The sequence below is a fragment of the Python bivittatus genome, unplaced genomic scaffold (genome assembly GCF_059951505.1).
Source record: "Python bivittatus isolate LINGU-HERP-01145 unplaced genomic scaffold, Pbiv_v1 ctg000700_np1212, whole genome shotgun sequence".
Lineage (NCBI taxonomy): Eukaryota > Metazoa > Chordata > Lepidosauria > Squamata > Pythonidae > Python > Python bivittatus.
In genome coordinates, this window is record NW_028277098.1 from 24,595,187 (window position 1) to 24,613,700 (window position 18,514).

Below are 18,514 nucleotides of genomic sequence, written 5' to 3' on the forward strand. Positions count from 1 at the left end.
AGTTTGTTTTTAAACCATTTCATAACATTAAGGATAATTTTAAAATGAGAGTTGTTTCAGCAGCAAAATGACCCCTATTTATGGCTACTGGGTTGCTATGCCAATTCTGATATTCCCTTGCATTTCTTTCCTCTGATCATTTGGATATTTTATTTCACTGTCTGCCGGGACATGAGAAAGGGAAGTATTTAGGCCTCAAAATATACACCTGAGCTTCCAATATTGTAGTATAATAGGTGAAGTAGAATTATACAACCAACTCCATTTTTAGAATGATAAGTAGTCTGGGAATGTCTCTGCATGCTGCAGAGTAAGAAAATGGCAAGAAAGCGACAGCACATGTGTTGGGGTAAAAGAACCTCTGTGCAGGTTGATGAAAAACTGTGGAAGGAAACAGCCAGAACTGTGCATAATGGGACTGTGCAGTTGGGGGTGGTTGGGCTTATCTAGGTGATAAATTGATGAGAAGAGACTAGGGAAAAAGGTTGATTTAACACAATGATTTGAAATTTGGGTTGTGCAGCTGTTGCCCACAGACCTACCAAGATAAATTCAGAAGCCATCTCTCTGTGGTGGTAGATTAATAAGAGTAATTTTTAAAAAGTATGCAGAAATTCCTAGTGCAGAAAAATCCTTATGGCAGATGGCCATGATGGCTGGAAATTCTAAGCACTGTAGTCCTAGCTGGGAAAAACTGAAGTATATAAGGAAGGGGAAACTAATCCAAATGTAACCCGTTCCTAGTTACATTAATCTTAGCTGCTCTGTTTTAGAGAAAGAGGGAAAGAAAATGAGGACATATACAGAATAATAAAAGAAATGTATAGTCAAATGACTAGAACAATTATGGAAAACTGCTCCAGATGTTGCTGGCCTACATCTCCCATTATCCCCACCTTTGACAATATTGACTGGAACTGATTGGACTTATTGGATGCCAGTGCTGTCTAGAATCGCCAACCTTGGGATAAGGTTTCTGTTGACCTGGTCAACAGAAGAAACTAAGTCAAACATATAGTCCTTGGATCAAGCACTGACTCCAAGAAGAAATAAGGTGACGTGCTAAGCAAGGCAGTAAAGAGGGAAAAGATGAATATTTTCGTTCTGGAAACTAGCCTCCTCCTTGGTTTTTAAGGAATAACAAAGCCAATACAGGCAGTCCCCATTTAGCGACCGCCCCGTTTAGTGACTGTTTGCAGTTATGATGGTGATGAAAAAGTATCTTTATGCCAATCCTCACATTTATGACCTTTATAGGTTTGTAAAGCAAAGGACAGCTGAAGTAAGCACATAAGCTCAATTGCAGTTTCACTCAGCGATCGCTTTGCTTAATGACCAAGTTGCCAGTCCCAATTGTGATCGCTAAATGAGAACTACCTGTATAGGCTCTATTTGCAACATCTACTGACTAAAAAATGAGTTTTACTGAATTGCAAATTATCACAAATTCTTATGGACGGTAAAAAGATTGTGCACTTATTATAAAGAATGACATGTAAATTTAATTTATTGCATGAATTCTAATTTAAAGAATTAATGAATTACCAATAGAAGCGACTCCACAATTCATGAATTCTAATTTGAATTCATGCAGTAAAAGAACTCATCACTTTAACTCAGGCACTCCAAAATAATTAGTCAGCTATTTTGTCCACATTATAGACACCATATCGACCTCAAGCAGCTTTCTCAGTGTTGAACTACTCTTAAATGTTTAGTGACTTAACAGAAGTCCCAACATGCCGCCTGCCTTATTCAGCCCCATTGAACAAAACTGTGAACATCTTTTACATTAGAACAGCAATCAGCTTTCTGAAAGTGAGGGCTTTTAAAGCTGGATGCTCAATGAGCTACTTGGCATGCAGCTGCAAGCCACCAAAAATTGCTCTAATATTGTCCTGCTCAAAAGTAAATCCTTACTCACTGAGAGTTCTGCTTCCCAGGCAGGTACTTCTTCAGTGTCTATTGATTGGATTTGTTGCACCCTTTGTTCCTTATGCTCCCTAGGGCCAAGCAATGGCTCCACTAACAGCTTAGTGCAAAGGAGGACCTTCTGAAGGAACACATCCAAAAAAGTCTCCCACACTAGAGTAGGAGCTCCCTTTTCATTTTCAGTGTTTCCAGAAGGAACATGTTGCTGATATTCCGTTAGCTCAAGAAACGTAGGCTCTTTCCCTTTGGAGGAGATTTCCAGGAGGACATAAGAAGTATCAATGCCACACCCTACAATCATAGCAGTTATATGGTGATTCTTGTCCTGCAGCAAAAGATCTACCATCTTCTACTTCTTCATTCTTCATTGAATTTTTAATGCATATAACACTAGTTCCTCTTTGCAGTGCATCTCTACTGAAAACAAATAGAAATCTGAGAACAAAGAGGAAATTTCTAGTTCAAACCTCTCTTCAGTCATAAATCAAGTAGCTCTCAGTTATAGTGTCCCTTCAATGTCTACTTATGGGGACAATATTAGTGTCAGCTTTTGCAGGGAGAGCCTTTGGGCAATAAATCATCATTTCCATGTCAAGACTACCTCCTCACTTCATCTCTCTCTCTGGACTTGGTCTACCTAGGAGGAAGGGTGTCACTAGTTATTTTCATCACTTCTCATCTATTAGGACAGATTAGATGAACTGGCATGAAGAGCAAAAGATGCTCATTTAGAATATGAGTCTTACCAGATGCTGTACAGATTGTAGGGCTGTTATGAGATTGTAAAATACTCCTTGTATATTGAATATTTGAAATGTGATATCATATATATCACAATTAAATTCCTTTCTGTTACTCTAAATGATGAAATACGATACACACCTTATCTAAATCAACCTGATTCTCTGAAAAAGACAATTTGAAAATGGAACATTTGTATATTTCTCCTCTTTAAAATGAAAGACTGAAATGCATCACAAATGATTATAGCACTTCAGTCCTAGAAGTGGGAAGAATTCAAAAATGCACAATAGTCCAATTCCATCTTCCAGCAAGGAAAAAGAAAATTATATATCTCTAATATTAGGAAAATGAAATGAATGTCTAAATGACTACAGTAGACATTCTACTGTAGACTGATACGAAACATACTACCTGTGTCGCTCATTGTAGAAAATCACAAACTAAAACTTTTACAATAGAGATCTGCACAAAACAGTCTAAATCACACAGGGGACAGATTGTTGGGCTCTTGCAATTTTATCAGATTGCAACAACAACACAACTAACAGTCAAATTAAAGATGATGGCATTAATGCAATTCATAAATGTATGTCTGTTATATTAAAGAAAATAGTAGGCATCAGGGCACTCAGTCTGGGTTGGGAACTGGTGGAGAAACTCCTCTGGATCAAGGTTTGTATACTGGCTGTTGGCAGAGAAACAAAACTTACATTCACATTAATGGTTCTTTTGTTTCAGCACAAATAGCAGGTGCAAAATCACTGTTCCAGAGAATGAAATCAGGACTGGAGCCATCTTCCTCATCCAGGTTCCTCATCCAGATTGCTCCTCTCTCAATATCTATTTTACTTTTAAAATTCAAGCAGTTCTATACTGGCTGAATAGCATCATTCCGGTTTGTCCCTGAGGTAGAAAAGGCTTTTCAATAGCACTCAAAAACAGATATACTTCATTTTCAAAACGAGGTACTATCATGTCCCATCTTTGTTATTATTTTTTTCCAATTAACCAGAAACAAAAGCCAATCTTTAGTCTTTCATTATAAGGAGAACTTCCAATTCCACCATAATTTTAGACCCTTTTTTCCCTGTATTCTTTCCAACTCTACATTCTTCTTTGAGTGGGGAGGAATGAGGGAGTAACTGGAACAGTAACCACATTGAAAATATAATTGCACCAGGTCTGAACAAAGAAAAGCAAATTTCCAACATCTTTTAAGAAGTTCTTTGTTTGGCAGAGCTTTTCATCATATATTGAAAACATTCTTGAAACACTTGAAAATTGTATCAGCATTCTTTATTTCTACTAACCAATTTGGAAAACCCTTTGGCAATTAAAAATAAACAAGAGGGAGCAAGTCAGATGCAGGGAAACAAACCCAAGGGTGTTTATAGCTGTGCTGAAATGCTTGCAAAACCTTTTTTTTTTTCTTTTAAAGATTTTTCTCCACAATTTTTCAAGATGCTGATTCCCTTAGCTTTCCCACTGTGGCGGCCCAAGGCTTTTTGTCATGCTGCAGCTGTGATCTGATAAAATAAATGACACTTGGAGGGGCTCATGTCCTTAGTAACAGTTATAATAGAGTTTCTAATGTGCAATAATATTCAAATGAATATTAAAACATCACAAAGCAATAATAAAACCACAGCTGCGCCACTATAGAAAACCATGGATTCTAAAGGAATAGAAGGCAGCCCAGCACAGAGTTATGTGTTGATACCTGCAGGGCACCCAGGGTTATCTCTGAAGCTAATGGGAAATAAGGCATGGGGAATTCTGCTCACAAGAAACCAAAGGATTATTCCCAGAGGAGCCAAGGGGAGCTCAACAAAAGAATATTCCCCTGCCCATTGCTGATTTCCCTATTCCATCTTTCCATCTCATTCTAAAGCTAGAGTTTTAAGAATTCATATTTAGGATTAAATGAGCCATTACCCGAAACAAATGTGCTATTACTCTCCAAAGCAGCCACTGTGCTTAACCTCTCCCTCTGCTTTGGGGGCGAGGATATGGATTTAGGAAGTTCTGATTTGTCAGTAAGTATCCTAGTAGGTGGCTAGGAGCATCTAGCAACATCCGGCCAGTCGTGGCTGATATTGGAAAGTAAGCTGGGTTGACTCCAGTTAGCAGGTTTTAGGGGGCCCCACTTAGCTTTTGGCTTGATTGGGACATTGAAAAACACCCAGAAAAAGACAATGGCAAACCACTTTATAATTCTGCTGACAAAACTAAAAGGCTGTGTCCATGAAGTCACTAAAAGTCAGGCTTGATTTCAAGGAGACTTTATTTTAGCCAGTGGCATGTATTTCTTGCCCTACCTTTTAAGATACCAGTATCTTCCTCATGCCATCATCAGGACTGGGCTGGTTAACTGTTGCGGTTGTTTTCTGATCTATGATTGTAAGAAAAGATTTTGATTTGTTTGATTTTGTTGTACTTGTTGTTAGATTTATATTCTGCTTTCCCCCAGGAGCTCAAGGTGGCACACCTGAATTGCAAGAACAATTCAGATAAACAATCACTCACTCATAGTCTGAGGTGATATAACCCAGGAAAAACCATATGTCCTCCTTCTGTTGGTTGTATAAACTAGTCCCTGCGTTCAAGTAAAGGTAAAGCTGGGTCAGATTAAGGTGCAAGATAGGAGCTTAATCAGCAGATGCACAGGGAGGATAAAATGAAGAATATATTATCAAATCTGTACCTCAAGTTCAGGATGCAGAGAACTTTGTTTCCCAGTCAAATAGGCTTTTAATACCTTCCTTCATAGATGAAGAGACCAGTGATTAATAAATGATTACTCTTGCTTAGTATAATACAAGAAAAGCATTGAATGCATTTCTTCTGTGTAATAAACTTGCTCATCATTAAAAAAAAATCAATGAGAAGCTATTAGCTCCATCATTTATTTCTGTGCCTCCTTTAATGTAGTGAATAGTCAAGGGACACATTCACATGAGAGACTAAACCACACTGAGATTAGCTTCAGCTGAACACTTTCACTCTTCTCTCATTTTCGCTCACTGTGGGACAAAGATCTAGCCCACATCTTTCACTTTGACTTATCATTTTGGGGGAAGTCAACAAAAAAGTTTTATTTGACTAGGATTCAATTCTTATATTACCAGCTGGAGCAGGAGCCAACACTGCAACATTTTCTGTCATGCCACATTCTCTCAGGCAAACAACTTAAATGAAGATAACAGGATCCAAATCAGGGTGGATGCGGGGCGGGTGCTTCCATTGCGCTATAGCCTATCTCCAAAACCAGGGACAGTAGAGGAACTCTGGCCAAATTACTTGAAGTCACTGATGCCAGCACATCAGTGTTTTTAGGCAAATGTCCAGAGCATTCAGCAGAATAAGCAGCAGAGCTGGCTCTCCATGTTTTCAAATAAGTCAATTAATACATATTATCATCTAAACAGAGCACCTCGCTTTCAGCGGTTAAATCCAGAATCTAAAGTTACCTAACCAAATTGCTACTTGCAATCTTGAACCTCACATGCCAGAAAAGGAGTCATGAGAACAGATCCATTCCTATATGGATTATTTAAAAAGTAATTTGAAACACAGGGATGAATTGGTTTTGTCTTTTTGACAAATCATTCTGAGAGCTTGCTGTGATGAACATTAATGCCCTTATTTATAAATCCCCTCGGCCAACATAATTTACATAAGAATGTATCCTAACACAAATATTTTATAACGTGTTTCTACTCACAGCAATACTTTTCCCCCCAAAGCTATGAGACATAAAACTATCCAAGTACACTGTTGCAGGATAAGAAAGATGATGGTGAAAGACTATTTTCAAAGATTTTGCATGAGAAAATTCAAGTGTTGCTCTCCCTCACCCACCCCCACACACATAAAATCTGGATTATGAATAAAAATCTAGTAATACAACTGTGGCATCAAGTAAAAAAGACTGTCAAATATTTTAGAACTTTATCCTATTCTTTCCAGTTTGGGGGCACCAAACACTTCCCAGAAAAAACCTTTTTTCCAGCATGTATTGTTGAATTCATTTGAAGAGAAGAGGGCTTCCTGCGGGGCTAAAAAATCAAATACAGTAGCTATAAATCCTGCAGGATTGGATGAGGGCTGTGACACTGTAGATACCCATTTGCTGTCTTAAGTGTTATGCTATAGATGAAATGCATTAGAGCAGAGGAGCAGAAAAATTCAGTCTTCAGAGATAAGAATAGTAGAATCATCCAGTCAAAACTGGAATTCATTCAACTCTGCAGTTCTCAAACTATTTCAAAAGGTAGTCTCCATATTAATGAAGATACAGGGTACTCTTCAGGATCCTGTCGCATACTGTATTGTATCCATTGTCTGACTTGTCATGTTACATCATTAAGCTGTATCTCCTATCAAGTTCAGAAGCAGCTTAGGGCTGTTTGATAATATGTATGTGACTGGGTTCATGCACAGGTGGGACATATTATGATTTGTTTATATCTGGGTCAGCACCATGTATGAAACCAGCATGGCGGCTTGTAATTCGTGGATAATGGTTTAGGTTGTTGAATAAACCCAGCCAACTGAGGATTAGTCAGTCAATCATAGTTCAACAAACTATGGCTTAATACAAGCTGTGAAGTTAATGAAGATGCCAAAAGGGGGTAAATGCTAGAAGTAGATGAAGTAGAACCAAACTGATTAGGAATATCCAGAGACAGCTGTTTTAAGTCCAAAAGGAAAAAGTTTATTAAAGAAGTTATATGCTCCCATACAAAGCATATATTTCTGAATTTCCTCTATAGTATCCTTTCAGTAGGAAGCAAGCTTAAAGAGAACATCTTCCAACCAGAGGAAAGTAGAAGTCAAAAGAGAAGTAGAAAAAGGGAGTCCCTCACTTGCTATCTCTACTCCTTATACCGCTAGTAGTCAACAGGTTACAATGTGCAAAAAGTTAATGGTTTTAGATCTGCATTTCCAACAAAATATCCTCTGTATGATTGGGTTGGAAACCCTATAAAAGGTGGGATGTCTGATTGCAAGTACAGACTTTTCCTTGTCTAAATTTAACCTTACCAGTAGGCAGAATGAGGGAGAAGATGGTAGAAGTGATACTGAGCTGTTATAGAATGGCACTATGAATACCTTGTATCCTGGTCTGCACCCCCAAGCAAGAGGTTGTTGGTGCCAGGGGGAAAGCGTTCCCATTACCAGTGTCCTTGAAAGCTTCAATTGCCAATCTGATTAACTTTATCTTATGAGAATGGGGTACTTTTCATCATGTCTTCTACTTCAGGCAAGAAATCATCTTATTCTGGTCTCGATTCTGTATTATATGTCTCAAAACGCTCAGAATCCCAACATGTTCTGATTCATGCTAGCATTGTGATTTTAACCACTGAAAGCTGTCTGTAGAATGAGTGACACACAGAAATCCTTACACGTGAATGATGCCAAAGAGATCTAAGGGCAGTAGATATAGTCTTTTATTTCAATCAAGTAAACTTGGGTTCTATCCTCCATTCTTCCATGAAACTTACAGTAGCTTAATCACTGTGGCTCACACCGTGTTTCAGTGTATCAAAATTAACAGAATGCAATCTTTGTTCCAGCAATAGCAAGAGCTGTAGGCATAATGATAAATTGCTCTCACTTGCTTTTGTTCTCCTGTGCTTCGGTGGTATGGAAAACAGTGGAATATATCGGGCCTGGAAATGAGACGGGAGTAGCATGGAGATTGCCAGGTCATTTGGAGACGGTGTAAATAACTAATGAAGATGGGCTCAGTCTAATCTACCCACAGGATTGTTGATGGATTAAATGAGATAACCCATATACTTTGCCCGTAGCTTCTGGAAGAAAAACAGGATGCATATATAATAACTAAATAGAAAAAGGGAAATGTGGCATGTCTGTATGCAAGTATTTCCAATGAACATTCCTAAAATGTGTTTTCAGTATCAGACAGTCTCTTATAAATCCCATCTCCTAGAGCACAGAGATTATGATAGGGCCTTTTCAGTAGCAACCCAATTCCCCCCCCCCAGAAGTTTGGCTAGCCCCCTCCTTATGGTCCTCTTAATATTTTATTAAAACTGCTCACACTTTTTTTTTTTTGTTAATTCCCAATATTATTGCATTGTGGGGGTTTTAAAGATAAGCTTGTTTATATATTAAAGGCTTTTCATTGTTTCATTTGTATATTGCCTCTAGCACTCATTAAGCAGAGGGGGAATCAAAAATTACTCCAAATAAAATAAATAAAGCCTCACACTTTGTAATTTCATTGTAATTTCATCCATCCCTTTGATAAAAGCATACCTAGTAACTTCATCTAATAAAACAGCTGAAATGGGGATGAAATTCAGCCAAAGTCATGTCATTCTCCACTTCTGCTTCATATTATATTTCAGTCTATAATTTTATTGTCAGTGGGGGACTACCTAGCTCCAGTTCTGGGGTGACTTGGAAGGAAAAAACAAGAATGTGGCAAATGGTTCTTGTTTGGTAGCTAACTTTGTGCATCCAGTACTATAAGTTGAATCAGAGGTAGTAAATCCCACTTGGGCATTTTGACTACTTAAAGGGGATCAGAAATGGATTGGTTGATGGGCAAGTCTAGATTGCAGAGGGATAGCATAATAAAATTGTTCCACTTATTACAACTGCAATCCTTTGTACATTTACATTGAGAATAAAAACGTCAGTGAATGCAGAGTCCCTTGCATCTGAATAAGCATGTATAATAAAGCAATATTTTTAAATTGCTTTTGATGCCACTTTAGTCAACTTATGCTCGATATCCAATATAAGATGTTGCAGTCTTATCTACGCGTTTTCTCAGAAATAAACTCCATCAAAGTAATGACACTTAATACAAAATAAAAGCACATATGATTTCAAACTGTATGTAGGACATGATTATCTCTTTTTGATCTTGGTCTTCTATTAATTTTCGACAGCAAAAGTACTGGAGCCAGTCTGGGAGGTTGTATAATTAATTTCCAAAATTAATTATACAAACAGCATAGAATATAACCACTCTTGTTCTAAATCTTGCAATCAGAGGAAGTCAGCTGCTGGCAAGCTCCAATGTCCATCATTAACTGCATCTCAATACACAAAGCTTACTAGAAATACATTAGGGCAGTTTGCCAAGTTAAAGTTTTGCTGATGCTTGTCCTTGATTTTTAAAAAAGGCTCTTAGCTTTATAGCTTCAAAGAGTAAAGTTAAGAGAGAGAAAAAGACCCAAAAGCAAGTTCTTGAATGGACATTGCAATCAGTCAAGATTACAAGACCTTGTGAAGCAACCTTTCAGGAGAAGTTTATCAATGGGCATCTTCTTAACCTTTAAGAAATAAATGAAAGGCCCACTGATTGTGTAGAACATCAGGCAGGAGGGTCAGATCAGGTTAGTTTTCAGGATTAACTTTTGAAGAAGTGATGGATCTGACTTGATTATTGCTTTGTGATTTCTTTTTAAAGGGTACCGTTTTTGCCATATTTTTATAACTTCCTTGTTTTAGAACTGTTTTCCAAGTTATTTTAATTTAATTACTGGAAGCAATCTCAGGCAGAAGGGATAAATGAGATGTAAATCATAAAAATAACCCTAAGGATAAACCAGTGGATTGCAGGTCCAGGATCCCCATACTTCCGAGGGCCCAGAGGTCGTTGCAACAACTTTTCCTTTTGTTTTCTTTTTAAATATCTAAAAAATGGGGTTTATTATTATAGCAATGCTCCAGGCAGATAAGGCGTCCATCATTGTTTCTCACAATCCTGAAAGTCTATGAAAATTTGGAAGGAAGGATAACTTTGGCTGAGAATATGTTGGGGGAGGGAGATGCAAAGGATATTTAATCAAAAAGGAATTTATGCCCATATGGAGCATCGTGTGAAATGGAACACAGAGGACCTTTTTAATTTTCAAAATATGATGAGAAACCAGGCTGTGAAATGGGGAGAGGAGAGACAACAGTGGCCTGGGGGTACCCAGAAGGCAATTTCCAGGATGTCCTCAACCCTGGCAGTGCCTCTGTAAAGCATTTAAATAATTATGGTTGAAGTAAGTAGGAAGTCTAACTACCAGATCAGATTTACAAACCATAAAGCTATTAAAAGACATTCTTCACGGACAGCATGATTTCTGCATAAAACAGCATTTTTAAAAACTGAACTGAGAACATGCTGTCACTTTAAGCCTATACGAAAATAAGGTAATGATTTGGCCAATTCAATGTGCAAATTTTCAAGTTGAGAAGTCTTCTTCACCAGGAAATATTTAAAAAATGTAGAAAAAAGATGTGGGAAGGAAATATTGCTGGTATTAAAGATACCTCAGGGGTCTCAGAAGGAACTGGAAATAATCTGCAGACCTGCAAATTAGGCCTCCTCAGGTGCAGAAGCGGTGTTAAGGTACACCAAAAACCCTCCCAAGACTTTCTGGGAACAAGAAATAAGCAAATAATATTAGTTCCAGTCTTGAAAATGTAGTGTCTTAATATGGATTTTAGATTTATTTTTCTTCATAGCCATCACAGTTGCAATGATTTTCAAACTGAAAATCCAAAAGGTCAAATATGGAAGAAAATAAAAACTCTGAAGTGTAATCAGCACAAAACAAAGCAATGTAGCTAGAGAATATTTCTTAGAAGCAGAAGTTTAATATTAACAAATTATGGTGGGAGAGTCCTGAACTTTTTTATAAACTCTCAGTCTAGAAACAATTTACAGGGTATAAACCTCAACTTTTACTAGACAGATAGTTTTTTTTAACATATTTACTAGACAGATAGAAAGTTTTTTTTTAACATATCACCATTTTCATATTGTGCACAAAAAACATTCAAAGTAACTTGAATGTTACTTGCTTTTATTTCACCCACCCACCATTCAATCCATCTTCCCTTTTATTTTAAAAAAAGCTGCAAGCTTTCCATCATTTTCTATTTGAAAAAATGCAACACCTGCACAAAAATTAGCTGAAATCTTCCTATTATTCTGTTTCAAGTGATAATTCCACTTAATTTCTCTCCCACCTCCCTCTCACTAGCAAGCTTCTCTAGAAATGGGTTTGCAAGATCATAGACTATTTAAAAAATAGCTGTGCTGAGCAGTTCTGTTTTCTTCTCAGCCAGTGAACAAAGAAATAGATTCATTGTCCCTCCCTCTTCCCTACTGCTGCCACTGAGTTTAAGATAAATGAGTGGAAAATAAGAAGGAACTTGAACACCATCAACTTCACTAGAAATGAAGAGTCAGGATAAGTTGGGGAAATAACTCTCAGGTTTCAGACTTCTCCAAGCATTCTGGGATTCGTAGGAATCTAAAATGTGTAATAAGCATGCCATTATTTTAAGGCTATTTCCCATCTTTTCACTCCTCTCTTTGAAAGTGGATGGGAAATCAGTCCCCCCCCCCCTCTGGATGTGTGTGCAATGAGATAAATAGCAGTAACAGGAGATTTTACGAGTGGATTTAAAGAACACGGTTTTCAAAATGCCTCCAAAGAGACCTCCATTGATTAGGAGCTTCAGACTGACTATAGCCATTGCTCATTCCTGTAGCTAATACAGCCATTTAAGGACACATTCTTTCTTCTGGTGCTGTTCAGCAATCTTTGCTTTTTGCAACAGGAAGATTTCTCTTCAAATTCCAGATTCCACCCAGGTGGACCATGGTGAATAGGAGGATTAACTTTACTTCCAAGAAACGTGGAAGTAAAGTTAATGGAATCTATAGTCATTTGAAAGATCCATTCCAATATGAATTGTCTTTCAGTAATGAGAGCCATTTTGGTGTAGTGGTTAAGGCATCAGACCAGAAACCTGGAGACCCTGAGTTCTAGCCCTGCCTAGGCACAAAGCCAGCTGGGTGGCCTTGGGCCAGTCACTTTCTCTCAGCCCTACGAAGGAGGCAATGGTAAACCACTTCTGAAAAACCATGCCAAGAAAGCTGCAGGGACTGGTCTAGGTAGTCTCCGAGAATAGGACACGATTATACACACACACACACACACACACACATTAGCTGTTGGGAAGGAGCAAGTCTTCCAAAAATCATCATGCCAAAATCATACCAAAAAGTTTTGTGCATAAGTTATTTCATGTGCAAAGTTTGCAAAATACAAAAAAGAAAGGTAGGGATGGCCTAAAAAGTAGCTTTGCATGAGTCACCCTCAATTTTATTTCAATGATCAGGAAAAATGTGCTTTCCGAAATGGGTTTGCTTCTCTGGGAGAGGGACCGTGCAGCTAGAAAACAGCTGATGCCTGGGTTACTGAGTTAAAAGTGACTGAAATAAGAACTGACAGGTTAAATGTCCACATATATTTTCTAGTTAATATAAATTGCCAGAAACAAGTGAATGTGAAATTGTTGGGGAAAGTGTTCTGTCTTTTCCTCAGTAAGAAATACAGAGTTTATCCTAAATCTCCTGGGTTATAAATGCTTGTTATTGTTTTTCCTTTTCCTTTTTAATTTTTTTCCTGAAATGATTTGTACAGGAATAGCAAAAGCATCACAAAAATAATCATACAAATTGGTGATTTTAAAGCACTACATATTCACCCAAGTTTAGTTCCATCCAGAGATTAAACTACATATCCCATGATTCTGTACCAGCACAGCCAATGGGTAGCTGGGGAAATTATATTGCAGACCATAGTTTGTGTTTAATAGAAAAGACCTTAGTGATTTTGTAAAGCATTTTTAAAAATATATATATAGCGTTTCTAGCTAGAAATACATATTCTATTCTTTGTAATAAAATGAGATGCGTTTGGGCTCAAACTCTGTGAAATGGGATTGAGAAGCATATTCAGCAACATGTAAGAAGCAGGATGATGTTCTGCCCCCCTGGTTTTATCCCACGGCATTTTCAGTGTGAATTGACAGGAGATACCACAATTTTGTTGTTCAGATGTGAATATGAGGATGGTTGCAGCTCAGCAGCTAAGTGTGTTTTACATGCAAAAGGTTCCTGGTTCTTTATACTGTAGTATTGTGCTTAAATTGGCCTTGCAATTTTTCTTGTTACAAAAATTGTAAAACCGTTTCCGTCTCCTACAAAAGAGGCTTCTGCTTTTCTACTTTATGCCCAGGATGTTTGAGAATTTCTTCCAAATTTCTTTTGATGGCATTTAGAGGCTGACTTTATTGTTGGAGGAGGTGGCAATACAATATTACTATCTGAAAAAGGGCCAGAAGAGATATTCCCTCATTATTTTCAACCCATATCATCTGAATGCTGAATAAGATGGACCACTATCTGTTGGCAGTAACTGTTTATGTTCTTAGCAGCCTCTATGTGTGTTTATTGGAGCATAGTGTGCAATTAGTAAAAACACAGCAGGGCAATTTGAAGCCTAAGAGCTTCTTGTCATTTCTGAACCCCCTTTTGGTATCTCCAAATTCTCTCTTATTAAATTTGGGCCATGTGTATGTGAAAAAATTGTGACATATTTTTTCCTGCCAATTCTAGCTTGCGTTCCCAGTCAGAATTTCCCCATAAATTCTGTGGTTGCAGAGACGTTAGTCTTTACATACCCCATTAGACTTACACCCAGGTCAATTCAGTAGCGTTCAAAAGATTCATGTTAGCCAGTAGAGTCTTTTAAACCATCTGCATATTACCTGAATGCGAAACCACCAGGAAAGGCCAGGCTTATAGCTAAACAGAAAAAGGAAGGCTGCAGTGGGAAAGCACCTGGTGCCCAAGAAAACAATCTGGATATGCCCACCTGGTCACAAGGAACTGAGCTCAACTTGAAGAAAGCTTTAATTAAAATGTGATAGAATACTGAGGACTCTTGCCCAATCTGTGAATGGAAAAGGGCCATGTGGAAGGAGCCTGCTTTAAGTACCTAGAAGTACATTTGCACTGCTTTTATTATCATCTCTGTCTGGCGTAAAAGGGGTGCTGGATTCAATTCAAGTGTTCCCTTCTCCCTGATCTTCAATCCAAAGTGGTATCATGGATCATGTTTGGCAGGGCACTCGTACTTTGAGGCCAGTTACATCAAACAGAACAATCCTGCCAGAGATATGAAGAAATAAATAACTGTGTTCGACACTAGCAGCTACATAAATGCCACTGCTTTTAAAATGAATGTGCAATATTTGTGGGGGAAAATGGAAAGTTTGTGCTGGCCATCATGCTGATACCGTTATAGATTTAAACCCGATAGGACGGATGTTTTGTTTATTCAAAAATGCCACAGACAGCATAAACCAAGGCCCGAGCTCTCCAGAGAGGGTTTTAAAATGTCAGGAACTCCCACAATGCAAAAATGGGTGTTTTTCATTTTCAGCCCATCGCTTAGAATCAGGGAAAGCAAGCCTTTGATGTGAGGGTCAGGCATGCCTGGTAGAAGCAGGCAGCAACCAGGGAACTAATCTCCCTATCTGGTATCTGCAATGAATTGCATAAAAACAATTAAGATTACATAGAAATTAACATAAAGCCAAGGCTTAGCTCTATAAAAGCATTTGTTTGATTTTATTTCTTTATTGTATTTATATACCCCTAGATTCAACAAAAAGAACTCCTAGCAGTTTGCATCATAAAAACAGAGTAAAAACATCAAAACAAATAGAGACTTACACAATTGTAAAGCAGCATATATCTTGCCTTTCCTCCAGAAGCTGAAAACATTAGGCATAGCATTTTCTCCTCCATTTTTTTCCCACAATAGCAACACTGTAAAGTGGTTGGGAAGAGAGAGTGACAGTAAACTTCAGTGACCAAGAGTGTATTTTAATCTAGAATTCCTAAACCTTAGTTCAGTCTTCTAACCACTACATCACACTGGGTCATACAGACTTCTTAGGAGATTCGCATTTCATGAATCTCTGTTACTGTACGGCAGAGTGGATTAACCATTGATCTGTACTCATGAGATGAAACTAATCCCATTTAATGGCCTTTAACAGCGGTTTAACTCGTACTATTCCAGTTATTTTTTCTACAGTCCAAGTAAGTTTATTTTTCATAACAAGGACAAACTAAAGTGTCCGACTTGTCTACCTTAGGAATGCAAATGAAGATCCTTTCAGTTTGAACCAGAGGCTGGTTATATAGAATGATGAAATAGCAGATAGACCGTAAGGCATGGCAAAAATTGTAAAGGTAAAAAGAGTTGTGATTTTCAGATGTTCTAACAGCCTGCTAAAGCTTGGTGATCACATATTCTAATAGAGGATTCCCTGAATGTCTAATCCTTGTACGGAATCCTAGGATCTCTCCGGATCAGGTCGCACCCTGGCTTAGCTAGATGCCAGAGATTTTAATGGCTGTGAAGGAGATGGTTACATCCATTAACATCAGTGCTACACATATTAAAAGAGCTGTAGTGGAATGCTGAGTCTGACACTTAAGGCAGAACAACCATTAAATAATATTAAGGCTTGATTAGAGAGATTTTTTGCTGAAAACCATAGGGTAGGATCACAGTATCCAAAGGAATTTCTCATGTTTTTCTCTGTACTCTAAAAATAATTTTTGGAAGACCTGTTTGGGTTGCCTACTATTCTAAGGTGAGGGACTAGCTAGCTTTTTCAGTAAAGTAACAGCCCCCAACCCTGGAATGCCCTTGCTAATGAGATATGCCTGAGCATCGTTTTGCTCTCTTCTGGGACAAAGACTTTTGTTTCCCCAGGCATTATCTTATAATCTTAAACATATACATTGCTTAGAAATTGTTTAACAACTCTGGCTGTTGCTTTCATTCTTTTACCATTTAAGTGTCACAGGTTTTAATAGTTGAGAGTTTAATCCAGGGATTTAAATACATTGCAAACTGCCCTGAGAGAACTTAGTTTGAACATCAACATATATTAAACAAAACCCTATTTTATTTATTTATTTATTTATTTTCAAATTTGTATGCCGCCCATCTCCCCCAATGGGTGACTTGTTGTGAAAATTTGATGCAAAATGCCAGATGTGTATTTTGTAGCACATTGTGTATGTAAGGAAGAGATCAGAGGCCCAATCATCTGTCTTAAGAGTCTGATTACTAAAGGCCTACCTTAACCACCAGGTGGAACTACACTTGAAGCTGTATCTAGCACAATACTCTCCCTCCAAATCTAAGCATCGGAGTCCGCTAACACCCCAGAGTTTGCTTATTTTGATCTGGGCGCATTTGTTCAAACGTTGTTAACCTACCAGCATCATTTCCTATGGATTACGCTGAGCTGCTCTTCAGCAACAAAGCTGGGGTCTCCAAATGCCTCTTTCTCCCTCGCTACCTCGCACCTGTTGCAAGGCTCGGGCACGAAAGGCTTGCTTGAGGGAGGAACTGTGGCAACCTTTGCAGCCGAGGGCTTTAAGCAGAACGTCTGTCGAGGATGGCCACCTGCTCCCCGCGCCTCTCCTTCCTTTCACACTCACGGGACGGAGCTGGGGGGGGGGGGGACGGAGGACTGTGATACTGAAAACCGGCGCCGAAACCAGCGCCGGGTTCGCGCGAAGCCCTGGCGCCTCGGCCACCTTCGCCAAGCAGCCCCGCGCAGCATCCCTCCCGCCGCTCTTCCCACGTCCCGCCGCTTCCAGCGCACTCCGCCTCGCGTTCCGCTCCGCCCCTGCGCGGTGCAAGCAAGGGGGCGGCCAAGAGCTCCGGCGACCAATGACCGCGCCGAGAGGAGGAGCATAAGCCCGGGATCGTCCGCCTCCCGAGCGGGGCGCTCCACACACAAGCGAGGGAAGGATGGAGGGCGAGCGGGGCGCGCCACAGTCGCCGCGGCCGCTCTCCTCCCCTCCCCCTGGTGGTGAGGCGGCTGCAGCCCCCGCCTTCGCCGAGCCACCAGCGCCCCCCGCGGACTCAGCGCGGCCCCTGCTTCTGCCGGCCTCCCCGGAGCTGCTGGAGTTCGACGACGATGAGGACCTGGAAGTATTCAGCAAGGTATAGGAATGGGGAGCCCGCTGCCTGCTGCTCCCAGAGAGCCTGGCAGCCCTCAGCTTTCCCCGTGGGGCGCTAGGGGTAAGGGCAGATTCCCTCCACCGTAGGAGGGAGCAGCCTCTCTCGCCCGCCCGCCTGCCTGCCTTCCCTCCATTTTACGCGACCCGCGGGAGAGACAGGGGTCCCGCAGCGCCTGGGGAGCCCTCGCCCCTTGCCTTGCTACCCTTTGCTCTCGAGCTGCGCTCATCTCGCTTTCGCTTGTCCCGGGTGTGCTGGTGGCGGCGATAATCCAGGGCGAGGAACGAGAAGGGACCTTGCGACTCTGCCCTCAGCGGCCTTCGAGCGGGGAGTTCCTCCCGGTCCTCCTGCGAGCAGAAGTTTGCAAAGCACGGTTCGAGCTTCCCTGACAAGCGCCCTCGGATGAACCACCGTGATTGGGTAGCAAGCAAGGGGATAGGATAGACAGTGGGCAACTCGGGCCGGGCAGTTGGGTCTGTGGCTGCATGAAGTGCTTCCGAGTTGCACAGAAGAAGCAGGACCAGTTGGAGTGGACTTGGGATGAGGTGGTGTCTGTCTCTAGGAAAGTCCTCCCCTGTTCCTTTCCATCAAGGTATTGTTTGTGCAGCCCGGAAAAAATAAGGCCTCAAACCGTTTTCCCTAAGGTAAAGTTTTCCGTTAGACTGTACTTCCCATTATTCCCAGCAAGTGCCACCATTTTGGCTGGGGATGCTATGGATTGTAATCCACCACCTGTAAAGGGCAGCAAGCTGGGTCTCACCTGTCAAAGCAGAAGGATGACATCTGCCACAGGTATACTGTGGATATTTGCCACATTTCATGTGGTTGCTGCTGGTTCCTGTCATGGAATAACATTGGGCCATGCTCTATATCGGTACTGTATCTTGATGCTGTGTTTTCATGCTTTGCAGATTAGAGAGAGGGCCTGGGGATGAAGTAGGCCC

The 18,514-nt window shown here is 40.1% G+C and overlaps 1 protein-coding gene and 1 long non-coding RNA gene across 2 annotated transcripts in view; one reads left to right on the top strand and one right to left on the bottom strand.

The window, feature by feature from the left end:
- Positions 1 to 3,464: 3,464 nt before the first annotated feature.
- Positions 3,465 to 17,899, bottom strand: LOC148214151 (uncharacterized). The gene is made up of 5 exons (XR_015798324.1): positions 17,776 to 17,899; positions 16,820 to 17,053; positions 15,254 to 15,349; positions 4,995 to 5,068; positions 3,465 to 3,579 (listed from the first exon to the last, which is right to left on the bottom strand). It is a non-coding gene; the product is annotated as an uncharacterized LOC148214151 (long non-coding RNA).
- Positions 17,313 to 18,514, top strand: part of SNX7 (sorting nexin 7) — a 53,780-nt gene continuing 52,578 nt past the window's right edge. Inside the window, exon 1 of the mRNA XM_088153162.1 lies at positions 17,313 to 17,555. Within this exon, the coding sequence (XP_088009288.1) occupies positions 17,361 to 17,555 (195 nt within the window). The 5' untranslated portion in view covers positions 17,313 to 17,360. The remainder of the gene's footprint in view (positions 17,556 to 18,514) is intronic.